The sequence below is a fragment of the Myotis myotis genome, unplaced genomic scaffold (genome assembly GCF_014108235.1).
Source record: "Myotis myotis isolate mMyoMyo1 unplaced genomic scaffold, mMyoMyo1.p scaffold_m19_p_27, whole genome shotgun sequence".
Classification (NCBI taxonomy): Eukaryota; Metazoa; Chordata; class Mammalia; order Chiroptera; family Vespertilionidae; genus Myotis; species Myotis myotis.
Window position 1 is genome coordinate 38,202 of NW_023416332.1, and position 23,681 is coordinate 61,882.

Here is a 23,681-nt window from a genome sequence, read left to right on the forward strand (position 1 = left end):
TCTTCGTTGCTACTTCATAACTGTAATGTTGCTACTGTTATGAATCGTAATGTAAATATCTAATATGCAGGATGGTCTTAGGCGACCCCTGTGAAAGGGTCGTTCAACCGCCAAAGGGATCGCAACCCGCAGGTTGAGAACCGCTTCTTTAGACAGTGGCGTCCAGTTACGGTTTGAATCCCAGCAAGGCTTTCCCTGTAAAAAGCAGCACAGCTGTTCACCTTTACCCTGAGTTGGGAGGTCCCAGGATCTGCCCAGTGTCAGACTTGGCAGCAGGGAATTCATGGCCGCACCGGGCTGGGCAGAGGCTCAAGTGCAGCGGGTGCCGGGGAAGGGCCAGGGCTATGTTGAAGGAGGGCGAGTGGATGGGCTGTGGGGGAGGGGAAGGCATCTCAGCTGCCAGGCAAGGACGGCACCGGCATCAGCAGCAGCATCAGCAGCAGCTAAAAGCTTGTTAGAAATGCACACGGTGACCACACCCTCTGTCTGAGGAACAGCCGCTGTGTGTGAAGCCTCCCCCCACCAGCCAGAGGAGCCACCACAGCTGTGAACAGCACCCACCAGAGGAGCTGCTACCAACTGAGGAGCAGCTGCTACCACAACCGCCCGAGGAGCAACCACAGCCCGAGGAGCCACTGCCACCCAAGGAGCAGCCACTGAACGACTCAACATCTAGATATGGCGGTGAGATCAAACATGGGTAGACAAAGAAACCCCCAAAGGAAAGAAAAGGAGGACTCGCCAGAAAAGCAATTAAGTGAAACAGAGGCATGCAACATGACAGAAAAAGAATTCAGATTAAGGGTCCTAGAATGCATAAACCAGATGGAGGAAAAAATCAACAACTTAAGCAAGAAGCAAGAAGAAACAGATGAAAAAAATCAATAAATTATGTAAGAACCAAGAAGAAATGAAGAGTGACATAGCTGCAATAAAAAACACCATAGAAAGTTTCAACAGTAGACTAGGAGAAGCGGAGGACCGAATTAGCGAATTAGAAGACAGTGAAACAAAACACACCCAAACTGAACAGCAACTGGAGAAAAAAATTAAAAGACAGGAGGAGAGCCTAAGGGAGCTATGGGACAACATGAAACGAAACAACATACAAATAATAGGGGTGCCAGAACAACAGAAAGAGGAACAAGGATTAGAAAACCTATTTGAAGAAATAATATCAGAAAACTTCCCTGAGGTGGGGAAGAAAAAAATCACACAAGCACAGAGAGTCCCAAACAAGATGAACCCGAAAAGACCCACACCAAGACACATCATAATTACCATGGCAAATGTTCAGGACAAAGAGAGAATCTTAAAGGCTGCAAGAGAGAGACAGAAAGTTACATTCAAGGGATCTCCCATTAGATTATCAAATGATTTCTCAACAGAAACACATCAGGCCAGAAAAGAATGGACAGAATTTACAAAGTGATGCAAAGCAAAGGACTGAATCCAAGAATACTCTATCCAGCAAGGCTATCATTCAGAATTGAAGGGGAAATAAGAAGCTTCACAGACAAAAAAAAGGCTAAGGGAGTTTATCACCACCAAGCCAGCAATGCAAGAAATGCTAAAGGGACTGGTGTAAAAAGAAGAAATAAAAAGCTCAGGAAGAAAACAGCCACACACAAAAAGAAATGGCTACAAACAAGTACCTTTCAATAATAACTTTAAACGTAAACGGACTAAATGCTCCAACCAAAAGACATCGAGTGGCTGAATGGATAAAAAAAACATGACCCATACATTTGCTGTCTACAAGAGACCCACCTCAGAAGAAGGGACTCACACAGACTGAAAGTGAAGGGATGGAAAAATATCTTTCAGGCAAATGGAAATGAAAAAAAGGCTGGGGTAGCAATATTTATATCGAACAAAATAGACCTCAACGTGAAGGCCATAACAGGAGGTAAGGAAGGCCACTTCATAATACTAAAGGGATCAATACAACAAGAAGATATAACCCTGATAAACATATATGCACCCAATACAGGAGCACCCAAATACATAAAGAAATGCACACGGTGAGGGGGGATCTCAGGGCCCAGGTGACTCTGACGCACACTGAGGTGTGAGAAGCACTGACCGGTCCTCACGGGCAGGGCTGGGAGTGTGGAGCCAGGACGTGTGTTCACATCTTTCTGAGTGGGTGGGGCCAGGCTGCTTTGTGTGGGGAAATTCGATCCGAGGTGTGTTCAGGTAGAAAAGTCTATATGCAGACGGGGGATGGGGGGGGAGCAAAGGTGGAAAAACCAGCTGGGCAGCGACCCTGGGCATCAGATCTGGGCCCTGTTCCCAGCCTCCCAGCCTGAGGCAAGTGCACCATCTCCCTCCTTCCCACCCCAGCCTCAGCTCCTGTCTGTCAATCAACCAGGAGGACGTGTTCACTCGCTCGGGCTGTTACAGACATTAAACATCAGACATTGAATGTCTCACCGTTCTGAGGGCGGGAAGTCCAAGGTCACGGTGAGGCAGGGTCCTTTTCCCTGAGGCCTCTCTCCTCGGATTGCAGATGGCTGTCCCTCGGTCTGTGTGCTTGTGCCCTAACCTCTTTGGCTAAGGCAGTGGTTCTCAACCTGTGTGTCGCGACCCCTTTGGCGGTCGAACGACCCTTTCACAGGGGTCGCCTAAGACCATCCTGCATATCAGATATTTACATTATGATTCAGAACAGTAGCAACAATACAGTTATGAAGTAGCAGCGAAAATAATTTTATGGTTGGGTCACAACATGAGGAACTGTATTTAAAGGGCCAGAAGGTTGAGAACCACTGGTCTAAGGGGATGCAATTCAACAGTAGCTGTAACTGTTCACTTTCTAAACCCCAAGGCTAGTGCCCAGCCAGGCCTGGGGCTGGTGACAGCCTGCAGTGGAGGGGGACAGGGGGCGGGAGGGGGTGGTAGCAGAAAGAAGGACGATGGCACATTCCGTTTCCCTTTGGAGGTGACTGGGGACTTTGGCAGCTCGGAGGGGCTTCTAGCGCCCCCCAAAACTTGTTGAACAACCGAGGTTCCAGGGTAAGAGAGAGCCTTCGTGTCTGTTTGTCTGTCTGGGCTGGGGGAGGGCAAATCTTCCGTCCTGAGCCCGAGTGAGGGGGCTCGTCAGGGAGGTCCAGGCTCTCAATGACCCTGACACCTGCAGGGGGATCCCCCTCTTCCCCAAGCTGGCGCCCCCACTCCCACTCCCACTCCCTTTCCTTCGGTCAGAGCACTTATCAGATCTCGTCACAGTATGTTGACGTCTTGTTTAATGTTTGTCTCCCCTGCTCTCCAAACATGAGGGCAGACTGGGTCTCACACCCTCAGTGCTGCGCAGACGCCTGACACAGAGCCAGTGCTCAAAATGTCGTTCAAGAACGAGTGACGGTAACAGGGATGGTGCCGGGCCCCTGCCAGTCTCGGCCGCCTCCTCTGTCCCCCCCAGCAGAGGTGGGATTGTGGCCCAAGCCACAGACTAGTCACGAACTGTTCTAACCGGGCACAGGTGACAAGTGATCAGTTGCCAACCCACAGCCTGGGGAGCGTACCCGCGGCCAGGGATCTCATGGTGCCCGCTCCCCCATTCTGTGACCCGGTGGCCTCTCTCACAGTCCCTGGTCTTGAACGGGCCTCTCCAGGGACCGATGCAGAGAGAAACTGACCGGTTTACATCTCTGCTCTTTTCTTCTGTCTGAGTCTTTTCTGAGTCCCTGCAAACACTCACCGACCTTCGTTCTCCAGGGACCAGTTTGCAGCTTCCTGGACAGAAGGTGGATAATCAGGAGAAACGCTCGGCGAGAAGAATCCACGGACCCTGCAGACAGATCGGGCGCCGGCCGATAAGGGAGGCCCAGGCGGGGTTCCAAAAGGGCGACTCCAACACGGGACCAAACGATGGGGCGGGGCGGCTCTGCTGGCCTTCGTGAGAGGCGGGTGCGGGAGGGGCATCTGCGCCCAGACTTCCCGTCCTCACCTGGGATGCAGTATTCGTGGGCAGACATTGTGTTATCATGTGTCATCGCTGCGTGTGCTTCATGTATGCTTTTGTATACAGTACATGGTACATGGAATTTTAATTAAAAATATAAAATAAAATATATGTGTGAAAAAATTCACATAAAACCCTGAATCCCTCAAGATTTTAACTCCTGAGCGAGCCGCCCCAGTCCCTCCTCACCTGGCCTCCACCCTTCTCTCCTCTGCTGCTCGTGACCTCAGCTTCTCCCGCCTCGTCCACGCCACCTCCGAGCCTGTGCGCACTGTGTTGCGTTTCCTTGCGCCCCTTTCCCGGCCTTTCCGCTCAGAGCCCATCTGCACCCTCTCTCTTCGGGGTGCGCTCAGCGCCCCGCCCCCCATCCTGCACGCCCCCTCTCGCCCCGCGCGCCCCCCTTGCCCCGAGCGCCCCTCCTGCCTCACGCGCCCCCCTCGCCCCGCGCGCTCCCCCATCGCCCCCCCCCCTGCGCCCCCTTCGCCCCGCGCCCCGCCCGTTTGTGGACACCCGCATCCCCCTCCGCAGTTCTGCCCGCGGGGACCTGCGGCCACGCCCACCGGGAACCGGCTGCCTCCTCCCCTCTGCGAGGCCTGAGGACCCCCCACGCCACAGCTTCGGGATGGGCCTGAGCCCGGATGCGGGGAGGAAGGGCCCGCTCTGTCCCTCTAGGTTCCCCAGGTTCGGGCCCAAACCGACCTCAAGAACAGCAGGTAGGGAGGGGCCAGGTGACGCGCAACCTGCTCCTGACATTCCGCTGGGCGCCAGTGGGTGCTGGGAATGGCCCCTCCCATGGAGCCGCCACGGTGGGGGTCCCCCCAGAAAGTCACCCTGGCTGTCTTCGAGCCCTTCTTGTAGAAGTTTGTTGTTTGTGCGAAATGCCTGCTACCCGGAACGAGCGGATACGTGGGAATGATCGCTTATTATTAACTTCAGTGGAGCAGGCGTCCAGCGTCCAGGGCCCAGCATCCAGTGTCCAGCGGTGGCACAGAGCGGGCAGCTCCCCGCACGACCTCCGCAGACGCCTCTGTGCTCAGGTCTAGCCTGAGGTTTCTTTTCTTTTTTTCTTTAATATGTTTTTTTATTGATTTAAAGAGGAAGAGAGAGAGAGAAACATCAGTGATGAGAAAGAATCATTGATCGGGCAGCACGTTGGATGGAGCCCACAACCCAGGCAGGCGCCCCTGACGGGAATCGAACCTGGGACCCTTCAGTCCGCAGGCTGATGCTCTATGCACTGAGCCACACCGGCCAGGGCAGCCCGAGGTGTCTGCAATCTGGAATAGAGGCACCTGTCTTCCTCCTCTCCCAGATCCTGGCCCCTGGAATTCCCAAGTCTCTCCCTCCCAGAGGAACTGAGCCCGCTCCGGCATCCAGTCCTACAAACCCCTTCGTTCATCCAAAAATCGATCCCAGGCTAACGGGCCTGCCAGGGTCTAGACCAGAGCTTGGAGCCCACCTTTCCAGGCGGTCATTTGAGCCCTTGTTTCATAGGTTTAACCTCCCAGGAATGCAAGTGTGTTTAAATCGCTATTTTTTTTTTCTTGAAATAGAAGAATCCTTGGGATTTCAAGTGCTGGTCCAGCTCTCGCCCAAGCAGGGCCTGTTGGAGCCGGGGTAAGTTCTCTGCTTGGAAGGCCTGGGTCCGAGTGGGAGAGCCTTTTGAAGAACGGGTCTTGCTGGTAGTTTTGTAAAAGCAAATCTTGGGGTGATTTCTGTGCAAACCAGCCTGCCACTAAGCAGTCAGCAGAAGGCGGGGGGGGGGGGGGGGGGGGGAGGCGGGGCGGGGGGGGGGGGGGCGTCCTCACCACTGGAGGGCTTTCTCGTAGCAATTCCTGCCCACAAGCCTTCCTTCTCCAGAACCTGGGGACGGGATTGCTTTGAAGGACGCTCCCGACGCTGCCAGTTGGTAACCAGTGCGGGATGCGACCAGTGTCCTCAGTTCCCTTTCATTGAAATCAGGGTTTGCTTCTTTTTTTAAATCCCGAGGGGCTGAGAGTTTCCAGACCCGCATTAAATATGACAGCCTCCCCCCGCCCCCCCTCACTACACTTTAGAGAAGATTTAAAGCTGCGGAAAGGTCAACAAAATGCCTTTTGGGGCTGGTAACGGGCCAGATACGTACATCACTGTGGTCACGGTGTTGGGGCTCAACAAGATTTCTCAGGAACATGGAGCTAATTGTCGGAAGCAGCAGCTCAGGGCTTCCAGGGGCCGGCCTCTGGCAGTAGGACCCAGGTGACCGGGAGGGAGCAGAAGCCTCTTGCATTTCATTATAAGCCACTGTGTACTGTTACCATTTTTTAAATTTTTTTTATTGATTTCAGGGAGGAAGGGAGAGGGAGAGAGAGATAGAAGCATCAATGATGAGAGAGAATCATTGATCAGCTGCCTCCTGCGCGCCCTACACTGGGGATCGAACACACAACCCGGGCATGTGCGCTTGACCGGAATCGAACCCAGGACCCTTCAGTCTGCAGGCCGATGCTCTATCCACTGAGCCACACCGGCTAGGGTCTGTTGCCATTTTTTGACAAAACGATATGCAAGTGTCACTTTGATAAACGTTCAAAAAATATGATGAGCAAATACAAACATTCTGAAAGCTACTCGCTGTTGTCATTAGCATTTAGAACAATTGTCTGGAAGGCAGTAAGTGGCAGTTCTTTTGTGTGACAGTGGGTGGTGTCCCCAAAGCAAGCTTGGGGGGGGGGGGAGGGAGGTGTCCTAGGATCTCAAAAGTGGAAAGTGCCTTAAAGTCACATATCGGGGGTCATGCAGAGTGTCTCATCGTTGTGAAGCCGTGTTATCCGTTAACTGTACGATCACAAAACTCACCAGGGAGAAGCCGGGAGTTGCCTCTGAGCCCTCGCCCAGGCAGAGGAGAACAGAGTCGAGCTTGTCCCTGAAGTCGGAGAGCGCCAGCCAGGTAGCGAAGCAAGCAGCCGAGGTGGGTGTCACGGGTTCTCACACAGCCCTGGTGGCTGCTCTGCAAGTTCTAGTTCACTCCGTTTAGACGGTGCGGCAGGCGGAACTGCATCCTGACTTGGGGTGTTGGCTGTGGCTTTTTAGTTTTGTAGAAAACAGCTTCCTTGAGCCGTTTATTGAGCTTCATTGAGGTGTAACTGACATTCCTATAACTGACAGACCGTCAACCGCACATAGTACTTGGGATATGCAGTTGAATATGCTTTTGACATAGGTGTGTACCCCTGAAGCCATCACCACAAGAAAAACTTCCCTTTCTAAGTCCCTCCCTCTCCCCACCCCTCCCCATCCCCAGGCCACAACTGACCTGCTTTCCACCGCTATACAGATTGGTTTGCATTTTTGTTTTGTTGTGTGGTTATTCATCCTCACCCGAGGATATTTTTGCATTGAATTTTTAGAGAGAATGGACGGGAGAGGGAGAGATAGAGAGAAACTTCGATGTGAGAGAGACACATCAACTGGTTGCCTCCCTCAGGCATCCCGATCAGGGCTGGGAATAGAACCTGCAACCGAGATACCTGCCCTTGACTGGAATCGAACCCAGGACCCTTCAATCTGAGGGCCAGATGCTCTATCCATGAGCCAAACTGGCTAGTTTGCATTTTTAAGAGATTTATATGAATGGAATCATATGACATAGGCCCTTTTTTTTTTGTCTGTCTCCTTCCACATAATTATACATAATTATGTTTGAGTTATACCCACGTAGCACATTATCAGTAGTTCATTCCTTTTTTTATCGCTGAGCAGTATTCCATTGTAGGAAGATTTATTTGTTTGTTTGCTCATTGGGTTGCTTCCAGCATTTAGCTATTACAAATAAACATTATGAATATTTGTGAGCAAGTCTTTGCAATACACATCTTTCCTCTTGAGTGACTACCTAAGAATATACTGGCTAGATCATGTGGTACATGCATGTTTAACTTACTCTTTTCCAAAATAGTTGTGCTATTTTACATGCCCATGAGACTTGACATGGTCGGTCCCTTTCATTCTAACTAATAGGTATGTAGGTATCTTTTTGTGGTTTTCGTTTGCATTTCCCTCGTGACCACCCACCTTTTCACGTATTTATTTGCTGTCCGTATATATCTTCTTTGGTGAAGCATCCAAATCTTTTGCCCATTTTTTTCTCTCGGTTCATACGTCTGAGATCAGGTGTGTCGTACTTCTCCAGATAAATGCTCTGCAGTGCTTCCTCTCAGTCTGTGGCTTGTGTGTTCGTTCTGAGTCTCTTTTTGAAGAGCAAAACGTTCTAATTTTGATGAAGTCCAGTTACCAGCTTTTCTCTTGTGAATTGTGCCTGTATTGTTATAGCTATGAAACCACTGCCTGGCCCAAGTACAAACTCCGTGAATTTACTAAAAGTCATTGAACTGTAGGCCTAAAACGTGTGCATTTTATGGGATGTTAATTATATCTCAGGAAAGTGTGAAAAACAAAATAGGCGACACGCCCTTTTTCCTCCTGTGACTTCTTGCCCTGGCAAACGGGGGCGGGGTGGGGCAGGGGGGGCCTCAGCCAGGGAAAGAAGGCGGAGAACTGGGGGAGAGAGACGCCTCGAGGAAACCGGACCAACGGGAAATGATTGCAAGTTGGGGGAGGCAGCCAGGTTCTTGTCAAGCCGATGGGTGGGTAGCGTTCTGGTCTCTCTACCTGGCTCAGACTTCCCAGCATCCTCCTCCTGCAGGGGTCTCAGTGAGCCGGCTTCTTCCCTGCACCACTGAGCAAACCTGGAGGCCGCTGGGAGGGAGGAGGAGCCTGGGAACAGAACGTAGGTAGCATTTGTTGTTGTTGTTGTTGTTGTTGATCCTCACCCGAGGATATTTTCCCATGGATGTTTAAGGAGAGTGGAAGAGAGAGGGAAAGACAGAGAGAAACATCGATGTGAGAGGAACACATCAATTGGTTGCCTCCTGCCTGAGCCCTGACCAAGGCCCGGGGAAGGAGCCTGCAACCAAGGTACATGCCCTTGAGCGGAATCGAACCCGGGACCCTTTGGTCCGCAGGCCAGTGCTGTTTAGATCGCATGTGTATGGTACTGAGTAGGAGGGATATGGGATGTGGGGCATGAGTTTCATTTTTTTAAGTTTGGGCTTACAGTGGTAAAAGCTCTGGAATTTCTTTTTCTTTTCTTTTCACTTTTTTAAGTTGTGGTACGAGCAGTTAACATGAGATGCGCCCACCCTGTCAACAAAATGTGAAGGGCACAAAACTGGCACACACCCAATGCCTCTTTGACGGACAGGCTCGCCCCCGGGCCTCTCTGAAGACTGCCAGCCGTCTGGGTCCGGTCGGGAGAGAGAAACCTCACATGGGTCCAGCAGGGGCAGTTTAACAGGAAGAATTACTAAGATACCAGGAAGCCTGATGTGGTCTCCCAGGGCTGAGGGCCAGGAGGGCGCTCAGGGGAGGACAGACTTGCAAGGGGCTCAGACCTCCCTGGAGCGAGACGGCCAGCCCACGGGATAGCGGGGGAGCTGGCTGGGCAGGCGCCACCCTCTGGAATGCAGGTGGCGAGCCGGCTCTCAGCAGCCGGTGTGTGGGCATCAGAGGAGGGGGCACCCCCGGGGCGACAGGAGGGCACGCAGGGCACCTGCAGAGGGAACCCGGAGGCCAGCAGGGGCAGGAGGCACTGGTTTCTCTGTCCAGAGGGTCCCAGAAAGGCCACCCCCAGGCCAAGGCTGCAGGGGGTGGGGACGGAGGGATCTGGGCTCAGACTGAGCTCCACCAGGTGTCCTCACACCCCATCCGACCGTGGTCCCCTCATGCCAGCCAGAGGAGCGCCCCTTCGTCTTGCGATGGCCCTCCACGAGACAGCTTCGCCTGGGGCGCAGCTTCAAGCAGAGACGCTTACAGGAGCCCGTCACTCACCCCGCAGCACGTGCGCGTACGGAGGACGCCGTACCTAGATCGTAGCCTCACCGCCTTTAATAAGGAGAGGTGGCGGGAGGTGGGCCCCCGTTCCCGCGTGTGAGGAGCGCGTTCCCCGGCCTGGGCCCTGCACAGCGAGGAGCCGCCGTGTCTGCAGGCTGAGCGGTGGCTGCTGCCCGGACAGGTCCCTGGAGTCCCTGGGCGCAAGCTAGTCTTTCCTGTGACATCTTTTTCCATCGCAGGGCAACCCGAGACCGAGACCTGGGGACCTGATCGAGATTTTCCGGATCGGCTATGAGCACTGGGCCATCTGCGTGGAGGGCGACCGCGTGGTCCACCTGGCGCCCCCGAGTAAGAGTGGCTACGCGGCCAAGCTGGTGGCGTCGAGGCGCCCAGGGAAGCGGGCCCCGCCCATTCCCGCTTCCTCAGCGCGGCCCACTGCACAGTAAAACACCCAACGCACGACTAGACCAAGCCCCCCGCCGGTGTGGCTCTGTGGAGAGAGTGTTGGCTTGCAGACTGAAGGGTCCCGGGTTCGATTCCGGTCAAGGGCACGTACCTTGTTGCAGGCTCGATCCCCCGCCCTGGTCAGGGCGCATGCAGGAGGCAGCCAATCGATGTGTGTCTCTCACATCGATGTTTCTCTCTCTCTGTCTCTCCCCCTCCCTTCCACTCTCTCTAAAAATCAATGGAAAAATATCCTCGGGAGAGGGTTAACACAGAGAGAGAGAGACAGACAGACAGACAGACAGACAGACACTAGACCTAACTGTACGGTGGGACAGAGCTTGGTCTCTGTCTACCAGACACGCAGTGTGTCCAGCCCTAAAGCAGAAGCGAGTGAGAGCGTCCCAGCTTCCCTTTCGTTTCCATGGCGTTTAGGAACGTGAGCCTCCGACCCGCCCATGTTGACAGCTGTTCCACATTCTCCCCTGTTCCTGAGGCCCCGATTGCCACTTGCTTCCCGTTGTCCCCAGTGCTGCTCCCGGCTTCCCCAGGTGCTGGGAGGAACGGAGGGAGGGCCGCGGCCAGTCCTGGTCCTTCGATGCCTTTGGGATGTGTGCCCTGTGCCCACACGGCCCATTCGAGGCTAAATGACAGTGGGTCCCCGGCGCCCAAGGCCCGGGGCCTTGCTCACAGCTCTCACCCCGGCCTGTGTTCTATCGCCCAGCCCGTCCCCTTGCTGAGAGCTTCCCGCAGAGCCCCCCCTCTCCCAGCCCCCCTTAGCCCCACCTGCCCACACCCCCACTTCGGCCTGGGAGCCCACACGGGGGACAGAGCGAAGAAGGTGACAGGGCTTCACGCTGCATCCCCTCCCCCCCGCCCCATCTCTCCTTCCCAGGAGCCTCCCTCTGTACAGCCAAAGGGACTGTCACAGCCCCGTCCCCGCCCTCCCGTCAGATCTGTCTCTAAACTTCCGCCTCCCTGTCCCCGGAGGCTGAATTGCCTCCTGCCAGCTTTGGTGAAATAGGCAGCTCTTCTTCCAATGCGTAAGGAAGAGCCAGGGCCCTCCAACAGCTTCGCAAGGGGGCGGGGACACGGACACGTTTGCAGAAAAACAGCCCTGGTGTTAAACGGCCACCCACGTGGGCAGCTTCCTGACCCTCCCTGAGCCTCTGTGCCCCCTGAGGGCCGAACATGGTAACTTACCAGCTTCCAAACGTCCCTTTTTTCAAAGCCGTGGGACCCTGGGTGAAACCCCATGTGTGAGTGGAGAGAGGCCGAGTGGCTCTGGGGGAAGCGGGTGGGGGTCCCATCCAGAGCCCCATCTGTGCGGCCTCACCTGCGCCCTAGCAGTGGCTACGGAAGGACGCGTGTCACAGACCCACACGTTAGCCCAGTGATGGCGAACCTATGACACACGTGTCAGAGGTGACACGCGAACTCATTTTTTTGGTTGATTTTTCTTTGTTAAATGGCATTTAAATATATAAAATAAATATCAAAAATATAAGTCTTTGTTTTACCATGGTTGCAAATATCAAAAAATGTCTATATGTGACACGGCACCAGAGTTAAGTTAGGGTTTTTCAAAATGCTGACACGCCGAGCTCAAAGGTTCGCCATCACTGCGTTAGCCCCTTACCCAGGAGCCGACGCCTACCGGGCAGGGAGCCCAGCACGCGTGTGACGGCTCCTGAAGTCTGGTCGGTAGGACACAGAGTGCAGTCGGGGCCACACCATCGGCCACTGTGAGAGTTTTATGAGAGAGGCTGTGGATGGAAAGTGGGGGTGCAGGGCAAGGCCCAGGCTTCCTGGGGAAGCTGGCCCTTTAGCTCATCTACTCCAGCCCCCCCCCTCCTCTGCACGCCTCCGACAGATGGGGAAACCGAGGCCCAGAGGACAGCAGCTTGCTGGGCGTGGGATTGCGCGCCGGGCTCTGCCCCGCTGTCCCTGGCGGCTCTCCAGCCTCTGTTTGCCTCTGGCCTCAGGTGAGGAATTCGTGGCCGGCAGCATCACCTCCATCTTCAGCAACCGGGCCGTGGTCAAGTGCAGCCGGCTGGAGGACGTGCTGCACGGCTGCTCCTGGAAGGTCAACAACAAGCTGGACGGGACGTACTTGCCCCTGCCCGTGGACAAGATCCTCCAGCGCACGAGGAACATGGTCAACAAGATAGTGCAGTACAGCCTGATCGACGGGAACTGCGAGCACTTCGTCAACGACCTCAGATACGGCGTGCCCAGGAGCCAGCAGGTAGGGGTGCCCAGGAGCCAGCAGGTAGGGGTGCCCAGGAGCCAGCAGGTAGGGATGCCCAGGAGCCAGCAGGTGCGTGTGCCCAGGAGCCAGCAGGTAGGGGTGCCCAGGAGCCAGCAGGTAGGGATGCCCAGGAGCCAGCAGGTGTGTGTGCCCAGGAGCCAGCAGGTGCGTGTGCCCAGGAGCCAGCAGGTGTGTGTGCCCAGGAGCCAGCAGGTGCGTGTGCCCAGGAGCCAGCAGGTAGGGGTGCCCAGGAGCCAGCAGGTGCGTGTGCCCAGGAGCCAGCAGGTAGGGATGCCCAGGAGCCAGCAGGTGTGTGTGCCCAGGAGCCAGCAGGTGTGTGTGTGCCCAGGAGCCAGCAGGTGTGTGTGCCCAGGAGCCAGCAGGTGTGTGTGTGCCCAGAAGCCAGCAGGTGTGTGTGCCCAGGAGCCAGCAGGTGTGTGTGTGCCCAGGAGCCAGCAGGTGCGTGTGCCCAGGAGCCAGCAGGTAGGGATGCCCAGGAGCCAGCAGGTGCGTGTGCCCAGGAGCCAGCAGGTATGGATGCCCAGGAGCCAGCAGGTGTGTGTGCCCAGGAGCCAGCAGGTGTGTGTGTGCCCAGGAGCCAGCAGGTGTGTGTGCCCAGGAGCCAGCAGGTAGGGATGCCCAGGAGCCAGCAGGTGTGTGTGCCCAGGAGCCAGCAGGTGTGTGTGCCCAGGAGCCAGCAGGTGTGCCACTGGCTGGGATGGGCGACCGCTTCTGCTGAGCTGCCTTGGGCTCCGCCTCCTGTGGGCGGTCAGAATGGCGATCCGTGGTGTCAGGTTACCTGTCGCACTGGCGGGGGCCTGCCGTCTCCATGGACTCTACGTCCTTCTCATCTCTATGAGCCCATCGAGGAGTAGAACAGGCGCTGGGCGACAGGGTAGGACACTGGTGGAGTCCGGCTGGGCCCTCACTGACCTGGTCTCCTTGGTGAAGCCATTTTATCTCCGAGACTGTCCCTTCCCTTACAAAACGGGGATTAACCAAGGCAGACACTCAGCTGCTCAAGTTGCAAATTGAATGACGAGTATTTTTTACTCATTTGCCTGCATTTAAAAATGTAGAAATTTTATATTAAACAATATGGATTCCCAGCCGCTCTGAACAACCCATCGATCGGGCCATTGGGCCCGTGTTCACGCTTGCTGGGTCTGTGGGGCCCAGTCGTGGGGCCCCTTTTCGATGGGTGGTGGTGGGGAGGCATGTCACCTACCAGTGTCACCACACACCTCCTGGCCCCACTGTATTTGGGTGTGTGCCGCCCTCCGCCCCCCACCCCCCCGTAATATAGGGGGGGACACATTCAATGTGGCACAAGGGCTTGGGAAGCTACGTCCCCGTGCCAGTGTGAGCTGCTCTTGGACATTTGGTTCCTCTTGAGCCCCATGAGGAGAGCAGAGGAAGTACAATTACCGCCTTGTAGCAGGTTTTCAAAATCAAGGGTAAATGAGGCACGTCATTTTTCTGGGTCTCTTCCACGTTCCCTGTTTTCCTAACGCCCTGGGAAGATCCCAGCCTTGGTCTCTGTACTGTGCGACCCCATCCCCAGGCGACTGGGGGGGCCTCCCACGCTCGCCCTCCTGCTTCTCACTTTCCACATCTTCCTCCTCTGCATCCCCCCTGGGAGGCCTGTGGCAGCGAGGACCGTGGTGGGCGCTGGGATGAGGGGTCCCCCACCCCTTGAGCATTTGTACACAAAGAGGAGATCCCGGGGGTCAAGGGATTCTAGGAGGTCCTCCTTCCTCCGAATCCTGGGCCCGGACCTGAGCTCGTGCACTAATTCACTGTGTGACGAGGTCCAAGGAAGGTCCCGCCCTGGCTCCCTGTGTACTCATCTGCAGAATGAGGGCCCAGGGGCTGTGCTGCTCTGAGGCCCTTTGCCTCTGAGCCCCCCCAACCCCACCCCCCACACTGGAGGCAAACCCCAGGCTGAATGGCTCTGAGGCAGGAAGGGACCAGGAGCCCGGTGCCCCCACTGTGTGCGCCCACACCGGCCGTCCTGGCTTCTCTGGGTCTGTGCAGCTCCAGGGCCTCTGAAACTGGAGCACAGGTTGCTTCCTGCTCTCGGGAAAGGCTCCAGGCAGTCCGGTTCCTGAGCGGGATGGCGAGGTGGCGGTGGGGCTGGGCACAAGCCCAGGACCCTGCCCGAGTGTCCTGTGAACGGGTCTGCCTTGCAGGTGGAGCAGGCCCTGATGCAAGGGGCGAAGGCGGCGGGAGCCATGCTCTCGGCCGTGGTGGAGAGCATACGGCCCAAGGCAGTCACCGCCAGCAGCGACTCCGGACACCACGCAGAGGAAGAGCCTGGACAGCAGCAAAGAGAACGTCCTCCCTTTGCTCCCCTGGTCTCCCTGCTCAGCGGCCCCGTGTAAGAAACTCGTGAGCTTCCAGAAGGATCTGGCATGTACCCAGTTACCCCTTTAGACGCGTGTCCGATATGTGTGATGAGACCCAGGGACTCGCAGGGTGGGAAGAATCCAATATTTATTACGCAGCTGTGAGGCGCGGTCACCGCCACCCCACTCTGTAGAAGGGGGTCTCGCTCGTGCCTTAGGCTGAACCTAGTCTGTGATGCTTGAATACCATGGGGTACATCCTGGAAACCTGCTGGAATGTTCTCAGTAATAAGAACTCCTTACAAACGTCCTTTTTGTGAAACTAACACGTCTCTAGCTTGTCCGGGTCGCTCCAGCCCTGCCCTTGGGGACCCGGGGTGCCGTTCAAGGGAGGAGGGATCTGAAAACCTTGGCCTCACTGCTCAGGGCCAGCTGTGCCTTAACCTAGGAACACCCTTCCAAGGAAAGATTTTCCTTGTAAAATCACACATCAGCTTTATTCTTCACTAGAGGCCCAGTGCACGAATTCGTGCATGGGTGAGGTCTGGCCGGCCCGCCCTGATGGGGTCGATTGGGCAGGGCTGGCCAGGGGAGGGGACGTGGGAGGTTGGCCAGCCAGCCTACCTCCAATCACGGTTGGGGGGCTGATCAAGGGTGGGGTGGCCCTCCAGCACCACCCCCTGGTCAAACTCCTGGTTGAACTCCCAGTTGAGGGGACAATTTGCATATTAGCCTTTTATTACATAGGATTACTTAAAAGCCCTAATTTAAAGTATAACCAATAAGACCCTTTATCTTGCTTTTCTATCTTATCAGTACCAGAAAGTTTGAAATTTCTATTTTCATTGACTTCAGATGAATATTTAGAATAGCTTAACCAGTGCACCTTCTACTGTGTGAATGAGGGAAAGCAAGGGGCGACGCGATGGAACATTTAAATTATGACGGGGGTTGGCAGTCATCGTTGGGAGCTGAAACCAAGGAAGCTAGGGAACGTCTAGGAAATGAGAAGGCAGGAGAGGGCAGGAGGGAGCCCATAAAACCTGTTAGGACCTCCCATGAGCCTTTCTCCCATTTGGAGAAAGTAGACCTGCAGTGAAACTCTTTTTCTTTTTTTTTAATCCTCACCTGAGGATATTTTCCCATTGATTTTTAGAGAGAATGAAAGAGAGAGAGAGAGACAGAGAGAAATATTGATGTGAGAGAAACACATTGATTGGTTGCCTCCTGCACACGCCCCATCCAGGGCCTGGGCCAGGGAGGAGCCTGTAACCAAGGCATGTGCCCTTGACCGGAATGGAACCCGGGACCCTTCGATCCACAGGCCGATGCTCTATCCACTGAGCCAAACCCGCTAGGGCCCTGCAATGAAACTCTTGGATTGACCCCCTCCGTTCTTTTCTTAGCAATCCCCCTTTCCAGCTCCTTCTAGATCATAGACTCTGGAGTCGGGGGGGTGGGGGGGAGTCGTTGTCTTCCCCAGTGGAGGGCCTCTCTCTGCTCAGTCGTGGCGCTGGTGGCTAAACACCCTGTGTCTGTGAACCCTGACCAGGACAAAGCCATTGCCTCCAGGTCCCACCATCAGCTCGCCCCCCACTCGCCGAGAATCCATTGATCCAAAAGTTCTATTTTATTTTAAATACTTTTATTGATTTCAGAGAGGAAGAGAGAGAGAGAAACATCAATGATGAGAGGGAATCATTGATCGACTGCCTCCTGCATGCCCCACACTGGGGATCGAGCCCGCAACCTGGGCATGTGCCCTGACCAGGAGTCAAACCCTGAACTCCCGGTTCATAGGTCAACACTCAACCACTGAGCCATGCTGGCTGGGCTAGAATTTTATTTTCTAAAGTTTACTAGAGGCCCAGTGCACGGATTCGTGGCCTGCAAGGATCGGGCCAGAACTGGCTCTCCAACATCCCCCAAGGAGTCCCGGATTGCAAGAGAGTGCAGGCCAGGCCGAGGGACCCCACTGGTGCACGATCAGGGCTGGGGAGGGACCGTGGGAGGGCTCCAGGGCATGTCCGACCCATCTCGCCCAGTCCTGATTGGCCATACCCCAGCAGCAAGCTAACCTACCAGTTGGAGCATATCTGCCCCCTGGTGATCAGTGTGCATCATAGCGACTGGTCAAACGGTCCAACAGTCGGACACTTAGCACATTAGGCTTTTACCATATAGGATTCCTTTTAGCTCAGAATTCCTCAGTCTTGCGTTAGTGAACCTTTAGATCTGAAGCTGACTTTGAACTCACATAAATTACTGGTCAAACAAACCGATGTTGTTCATTTAACAAGCAACTGCCCCGTGCCAGGGAGGGTAATAACTTCTAAACAGAGGCCTCCTCCAGGTCTTGCTTATGTTTAGGACAGAAAGATACCCCTCTGGCTTCTTTCTGGTTCGGACAGACCCTGGGGAGCATCTCAGGGCTGATGTTCACTCATTCACCCAACAAGCATGCCTGAGTGTCTACCAGGTGCCAGGCCCGGGCCCCCACCTCTGCCTGCGCCCACAGGCCGGGTCAGGGAGGGCGGTGAGGAGTTCTGCGTCGGCCGTGAGGGCACGAGGCACCGTGGGGCAGGGGTGGACAGTGTCTCCTGCTCCCACGCCGCCCAGAAGGCCGCATGCCCTGCAGTGCACGCCGCACACGAGCAGGCGAGAGCGGCACATCGCTAAAGCTGCAGCAGCCGCTGCGTTCCAGCGTGAAAGCTGAAGTCTGCTTTAGTGGGGCCCCGGGGCGAGCCTGGTGAGCTTTGCCGCCAGCAGGCACGTGCCCACTGCTGCGGGGGGGTGGGGGGGGGAGGAGGTACTCAGGGAAGGTAATCCCAACGCCCGTGTTTCTGAGATGCCAGATACTGGTGCCTTGTGTGTGCTTATTTTCCCGTGTTTACTCCTTTTCCCTTTGGGGGATGGGTGATCGGGGCAGCGGTGGTGTCGGCATGTCACGGGGAAGTCCAGGGAATGGAAGCTGCCGGGTTCCTGGACTGTGGGAAGTGGGGGGAGCAGCTCGGGGCAGAGGGAGATGCGGGGCCGGGATGTGGTCCCAGCAGAGGCCTGGCCAGTCCCCGGGGGCTCTGGAGCTGGGTGCCCTGCAGGGGTGTCCTGCATCGAGGTGAGAGGGCCGTCCCCCTCAGCTCTCCCTGTGTCGTCGGTGGCTGCAGGCCGCCACGGAGGAGGGGGGACCCTCCCAGAGAGGGGCGCAGTGGGGAGCTGGGCGTCACCCACACTCCTCCATCCTGAGGCCGTGAGGGGGGCACGCCACACGTGTGGGCAGAAGCTAAGTGTCTGTGTTAGTGTCTGGGGCCCAAAGGCAAAATTCAGCCTCTGGCGAGACAGCCACGGGGGATGGAACCCGCACTAGCCGGCCCCCGCGAGCTGTGGGCGCGACCCCCGCCGGCGTGCAGACGTGAAGCGGTTCCACGTGAGAGGCGAGAGGTGCTGGGTGCGGCCCTCCAGGCGGGCGTGGCGTGGGCTTTTCTCTGCAGCCAGGTGACCAGGCTGCGCAAACATGTCGCTCAGAAAGGACACGCCGCCTCCTTGCAGGGGCCCCTTCCGCCTGCGAGCGGGCGGCCTCGGGAGCTCGTCACTTCCGGCTGGACGTCGAGTCATTTCAGTATTTGCTTCTCTTTGGCCAAGGGGGGACCTAGCTACCCGGCGGGCGCGGGAGAGGCGTGGAGTCTGCCCTGCCACCCCTCTGTCCTGCGGGCATCTGCCCAGCCAAGGCAGCTGTCAAGGCCTTGGACCCTGGGTGGTCTCTTTAAGGTGCACTTCCATCCCTTTCCAATAGGGTGCGCCCTCCTGGAGACTGAAGCTCCTCAGGAGGCCAGGTCTGAGCCCATCTGAGGCCCAGCGGGACATGGGCTTGTCGGCTCGCCCTCCCGGGCCTCTGGCCACCTCTGCCCGGGAGCCGCCTCCCCTCTGCGGCATCGGGGGCACCCGGACTAGCTGGGCCTGTCCACAGGTGCAGGGGTTGCTCCTGCCCTCACATCCCCACCATCCGGGGGCAAACCCAGCATAGCTGCCCCCTGGAACAGGTCATGTTCTAAGCCCGTCAGCCTCTGTCTGTCACAATTCTTTCCCGTAATAATCGTGCAATGAAACAAAGAATAACAATAGCCAGAAGAGACAGTGAAAAAAAAATATTATTAGCTTTACACACAGAACCACACAAGCAAAACCACAGAATGAAATAAAATATTTCAAAGCGCAACTGCTTGCTCAATCGTTTTTCTCCTACCTTACCGTTTGAACTTGGGTCCTTTGGCGATAGCCCGATATAAAATATTTTATAGAAATAAATGTCCAGTAAACAAACTTTTCCCAAAAATCAGCCAAATGTATAATCTAGGCAACTACAAAATTGTGCCACGGACATAACATTTTTTTTTTAATTTTTCTTTAGTTTTAAAAGTTAATCACTTAAAACTCAAAAATTTCCATTTAAGACTACTATTCAAATTCAGGAAAGTATTTCATATGTAAAATGAAATGTTCACTCACCAAGCACAAGTGCACCTGAAACACGGGAAGCGCTCCCGGGGCCACATAACATGGCATAATGGGCATCATTCGCGTTCAGGTTCTTTGTCGTTCCAATCGCTGTGCTTTCGTTGTTTATTTTGGATCCATTGTGTAGAGGCAGGAATATGTCAGACCACAGGCATGACGGTCCAAAGTGAGCCGGTCTGATTCTGAATCTTTGTAAACTTACTATTTTTTTTAATCCTCACCAAGGACATTTTTTCATTGGTTTTTAAAGAGAGTGGAAGAGAAAGACAGAAACACCTGTGGTTCCGAGCCTTGGGCTCTGTGCCCTTCCACATGAGCTTATGGGGTGGGGGCCACAACATTAGTCACAAAGAAACAGAATTTCCGGAGGATGAGGCCCGGAAATCAGGATTTTAAAAAGATTCCCAGGTGATTCTAATGTGCAGCCAAGGTTGAGGACCACTGCTCTAGGCGATGCTGGAATCACACCGACCTCTTGTCTTTGGTTTCTTTTGGGGATCCACAGCCTGCTGCTCTAGAAAGTGACTGCGTGCCCTCGCTGGGGTGGCTCAGTGGATAGAGCGCCGGCCTGCGGACCAAAGGGCCCCAGGTTTGATTCCAATCAAGGGCAGGTACCTGGGTTGCAGGCTCCTCCCCAGCCCGGGCCCTGGTTGGGGTTCATGCAGGAGGCAACCAGTCGCAATGTGTTTCTGTCTTTCCCTCTCTCTTCCACTCTCTCTAAGAATCCATGGAAAAATATCCTCGAGTGAGGACTCAAACAAACAAACAAATAGGAAATGACTGCGCATTTGAGGTGCCTCGAAGGTCTACCAAGGATCCTGTGCTCTGGGCCACGGTCCCGTCCACGCATGGCCAGGAGCTGTGACTGGGCCTAGTGTCTGGTTCTGTCTGTGGAGCCCACAGTTACCCTCCAAGGTCACTCAGCTATTGGCAGGGACAGGCTTCCGTGGGGTCAGGTCAGGCCCCGCAAATCACGTGTGGGAACTACCAGCCCGCGTGGCTCCGGCCTCTGGGGCTGCAGTAACCTCTGCTCGCCCCGGGGACACTCTAGGATCGCCGATTTCCTCTCCTAGGAGGGCGTTAGCAGTTTCCCCGTTTCCACGTGGCCTTTTCCACTGGGAAAGCTCTCAGCCCACAGGCCAGGGAACCCATGCGGGGTTCTGCACGCCTCCAAGTATGTCCAACCCCATTCTCACGCAGGGGCTGGGGAGACCATCGTTCTGTGCGTGTGGACCCCGCAGAGCTGTGGAGTCAGGCTTCGGTCAGTTACGCGGAGGTAGAGGTCAAAGCGAGTGGATACATATGAGGATCCTTCTTATTCAAAGTACATTTTTGAAAATGGTTTATTTCGTCACTTGCCCTCTCACTGTTGACATCTTACAGTATTTTGAAATTTTAGTCCTTGTTTAAACTCTGAGTACAGAAACAGAGGAGAAAGTACCCCTTGCTTTAAAGCTTGCCACTAAAAGTTAACTGTTTTTATCATTTTGGTAAATAGTTTTCTGGTTTTCTCCAATAATTTGTTAAGATTTTGCCCAACAGTCGCTTTAAATAAGTATGATTCAGATGGCCTGTCTCTAAATGTCTGGCATTTGCTTTCACTATTCAGAACATTTTTTATCCCAAGATTTTGTAGCCAAGCTTTCTACTGAAAATTATGGTTCATTTATTTTCCAATTAACTTTTTATTAAAGTAGAATATTGGGGAGGTTAGGGTATGAGGTCACATTAGTAGTCATTTATTTTTTAATATTTAGTTATGCTATTTGTTGCTTGAGCCTTTATTTTTCCAGTGATTTCTGATACCAAAATTCCATAGTAGATGTTACATCCACTGTGGTCTGTTTCTGGACTTCCTCTGATGTGTAAATACACCTGCTACTACTGTGTTGACTATTGCTGCTATGATAAAGTCTAATGTATGCTGCTTGAAACACTGGGCAGCCCCTCACACATGATCCTCTTTTTTTAAAGCACCTTCTTTATTATTAACTAGAGGCCCAGTGCACGAAATTCGTGCACAGGTAGGGTCCCTAGGCCTGGCCGGCGATCAGGGCCGATCTGCGGGGTGACTGGCTGGACAATCGCAGGGCCCCCACTGGCACCCGCCTTGGCTGGCCTGGGGCCTGCAGGCTGGGGGCAGCTCCTGCATTGAGCATCTGCCCCCTTGTGGTCAGTGCGTGTCATAGCGACCGGTCATTCCACCATTTGGTCAATTTGCATATTAGGCTTTTATTATATAGGATTTCTAAATAAATTTGTAAACTCTTTTTCAAATTCTTCCAAAAGTAAATGGTTTTTTCGTTTTGATTGATTACTCCATCAACTACCAAGTAATTGGAACACAATCAATGTTTTCAATACAATTCTATCTTTCTATCCAGAACCATGCTATGGATCGACATGCATACACATATTTTATGATGATTTCTTTAGGAGTATAATGATTTTTTGCCGGGAGCCGGTCCATCCTTGCTGTTTCAAGGGACCCGGCATATATGGCATACTGTTCTTAATATGTTTGCTCACCTTCTTGGCACTATGTGTTTTAACCAAGGTCTCCTCTCTGAGAAAGGTTGTTTCCCCAGGTAGGGATTTTCCCCTGAAGTTAGGGAGGGAATAAAACCTCTTAACTAAGTACCAGGCAGGTAATTAATCACTTTAACTATGAACAATCATGCTTAAGCTACATAATCTTTACTCCCTGGAATGGAGATAAGAAACGCCCTAACCTTTGAAAGAGAGATTGATAGGATTGGAATCAACTGGTATAAATACAGATGTAACAACTCAGAACTTAGAATACAGAGCTTAGAACACAGAACTAAGAAGACAGAACCTACACAGAACCTACAGACAGAAGAACTTCGCTGGAGAGAACATGGCAAAAGATCCTGGACTGAACCTGACTACAGAAATTGGCAAGAGAACCTGACTAGAACCTGGTGACTGAACCTGGCTGGAGAACCTGGACAGAACCTGGCTGGAGAACCTAGCGAGGGAACATGGCTACAGAATCTGGCTGGAGAACCTGTCTGGAGAACCTAGCAAGAGAACATGGACACAGAACCTGGCTGGAGATCCTGGCTAGGCTGCTGATCAACTGAACACTGTTTCCATGTCATTCCTTCTTCGCCGACTCCGTCCACACCTTTGGGGACCCCTGGACCTGTTGGGGTTGGACCCCCACATCTGGCGCCCGAACAGGGACCCCTAGGTAAGCCCCACTCTCGGGATGGATAGGACTCCACCATAGGAAGAGGGTGGATAGTCTTCGCCGACTCCGTCCACACCTTTGGGAACCCGTGGAACAGGATTCCCCTAGGTAAGCCTCCCCCATTGAGAACCCCCACATTCGGGACGGATAGGACTCCACCAGGGTACTGCAGACCTCCCTATAGAGGATAAGTAGGGTAAGAAGGTGGATAGTACAGAACTTAGATTGAGAAGATGTGCCATACTGAGTCCAAAGAAAGAAGACTCTGTATTGATCTTTAGATTAAGAAGATGTGCCATACTGAGTCTAAAGACAAAAGACTCTGTATTGATCTTTTAACACATATGCTTGCTAGCAGAGGAATTAAGGTTACTCCCAGTCAGACAGAACGTTTTATACAAGAAGTATGTCCATGCTTTTCTGAGGAAGGAAAGGTAAATGTAAAGGCATGGGAGGAGGTAGGCCCAAGGAGCCTTATCCTTAACCCCACTGCAGCCTTTCCACCCTGGGAAAGTGCAGGATTGGCAAGCTCTCCCTGAGGTGATAGATCAGGACTCAGGTAATAGTGGAAAGCACCAATCCTACTCTTAAAATGGATACAAGAGAGCATTTCAGGTTTTTCTTTTTAATGCCCGCTTTTAAAAAATAAAAAAGGGGGAATTTGCCGGGAGCCGGTCCATGCTTGCTGTTTCAAGGGACCTGGCATATATGGCATACTGTTCTTAATATGTTTGCTCACCTTCTTGGCACTATGTGTTTTAACCAAGGTCTCTGAGAAAGGTTGTTTCCCCAGGTAGGGATTTTCCCCTGAAGTTAGGGAGGGAATAAAACCTCTTAACTAAGTGCCAGGTGGGTAATTAATCACTTTAACTACGAACAATCATGCTTAAGCTACATAATCTTTACTCCCTGGAATGGAGATAAGAAACGCCCTAACCTTTGAAAGAGAGATTGATAGGATTGGAATCAACTGGTATAAATACAGATGTAAGAGAGACAGAACAAGAGAAGACAGAACCTACACACAGAACTTAGAAGACAGAACCTACACAGAACCTACAGACAGAAGAA

The 23,681-nt window shown here is 53.8% G+C and overlaps 1 protein-coding gene across 1 annotated transcript; it reads left to right on the forward strand.

Annotated features, from left to right (window-relative positions):
• Nucleotides 1-3,873: 3,873 nt before the first annotated feature.
• Nucleotides 3,874-15,147, forward strand: PLAAT5 (phospholipase A and acyltransferase 5). The gene is made up of 7 exons (XM_036295537.1): nt 3,874-3,968; nt 4,496-4,680; nt 5,521-5,584; nt 6,809-6,917; nt 10,078-10,186; nt 12,268-12,530; nt 14,726-15,147. Exons 1-7 carry the CDS (start codon nt 3,874-3,876, stop codon nt 14,915-14,917), a joined length of 1,017 nt encoding a protein of 338 aa, XP_036151430.1. The 3' UTR covers nt 14,918-15,147.
• Nucleotides 15,148-23,681: the final 8,534 nt, after the last annotated feature.

Bases quoted from the DNA above. Each gene is read 5' to 3' on its own strand.
- PLAAT5 (XM_036295537.1), top strand. From the start codon at position 3,874: ATGGGGCGGGGCGGCTCTGCTGGCCTTCGTGAGAGGCGGGTGCGGGAG. The intron at 3,969-4,495 runs GTGGGCAGACAT...CCCCCTCCGCAG, and splicing joins TCACCTGGGATGCAGTATTC to TTCTGCCCGCGGGGACCTGC. The intron at 4,681-5,520 runs GTAGGGAGGGGC...TTCTTGAAATAG, and splicing joins ACCGACCTCAAGAACAGCAG to AAGAATCCTTGGGATTTCAA.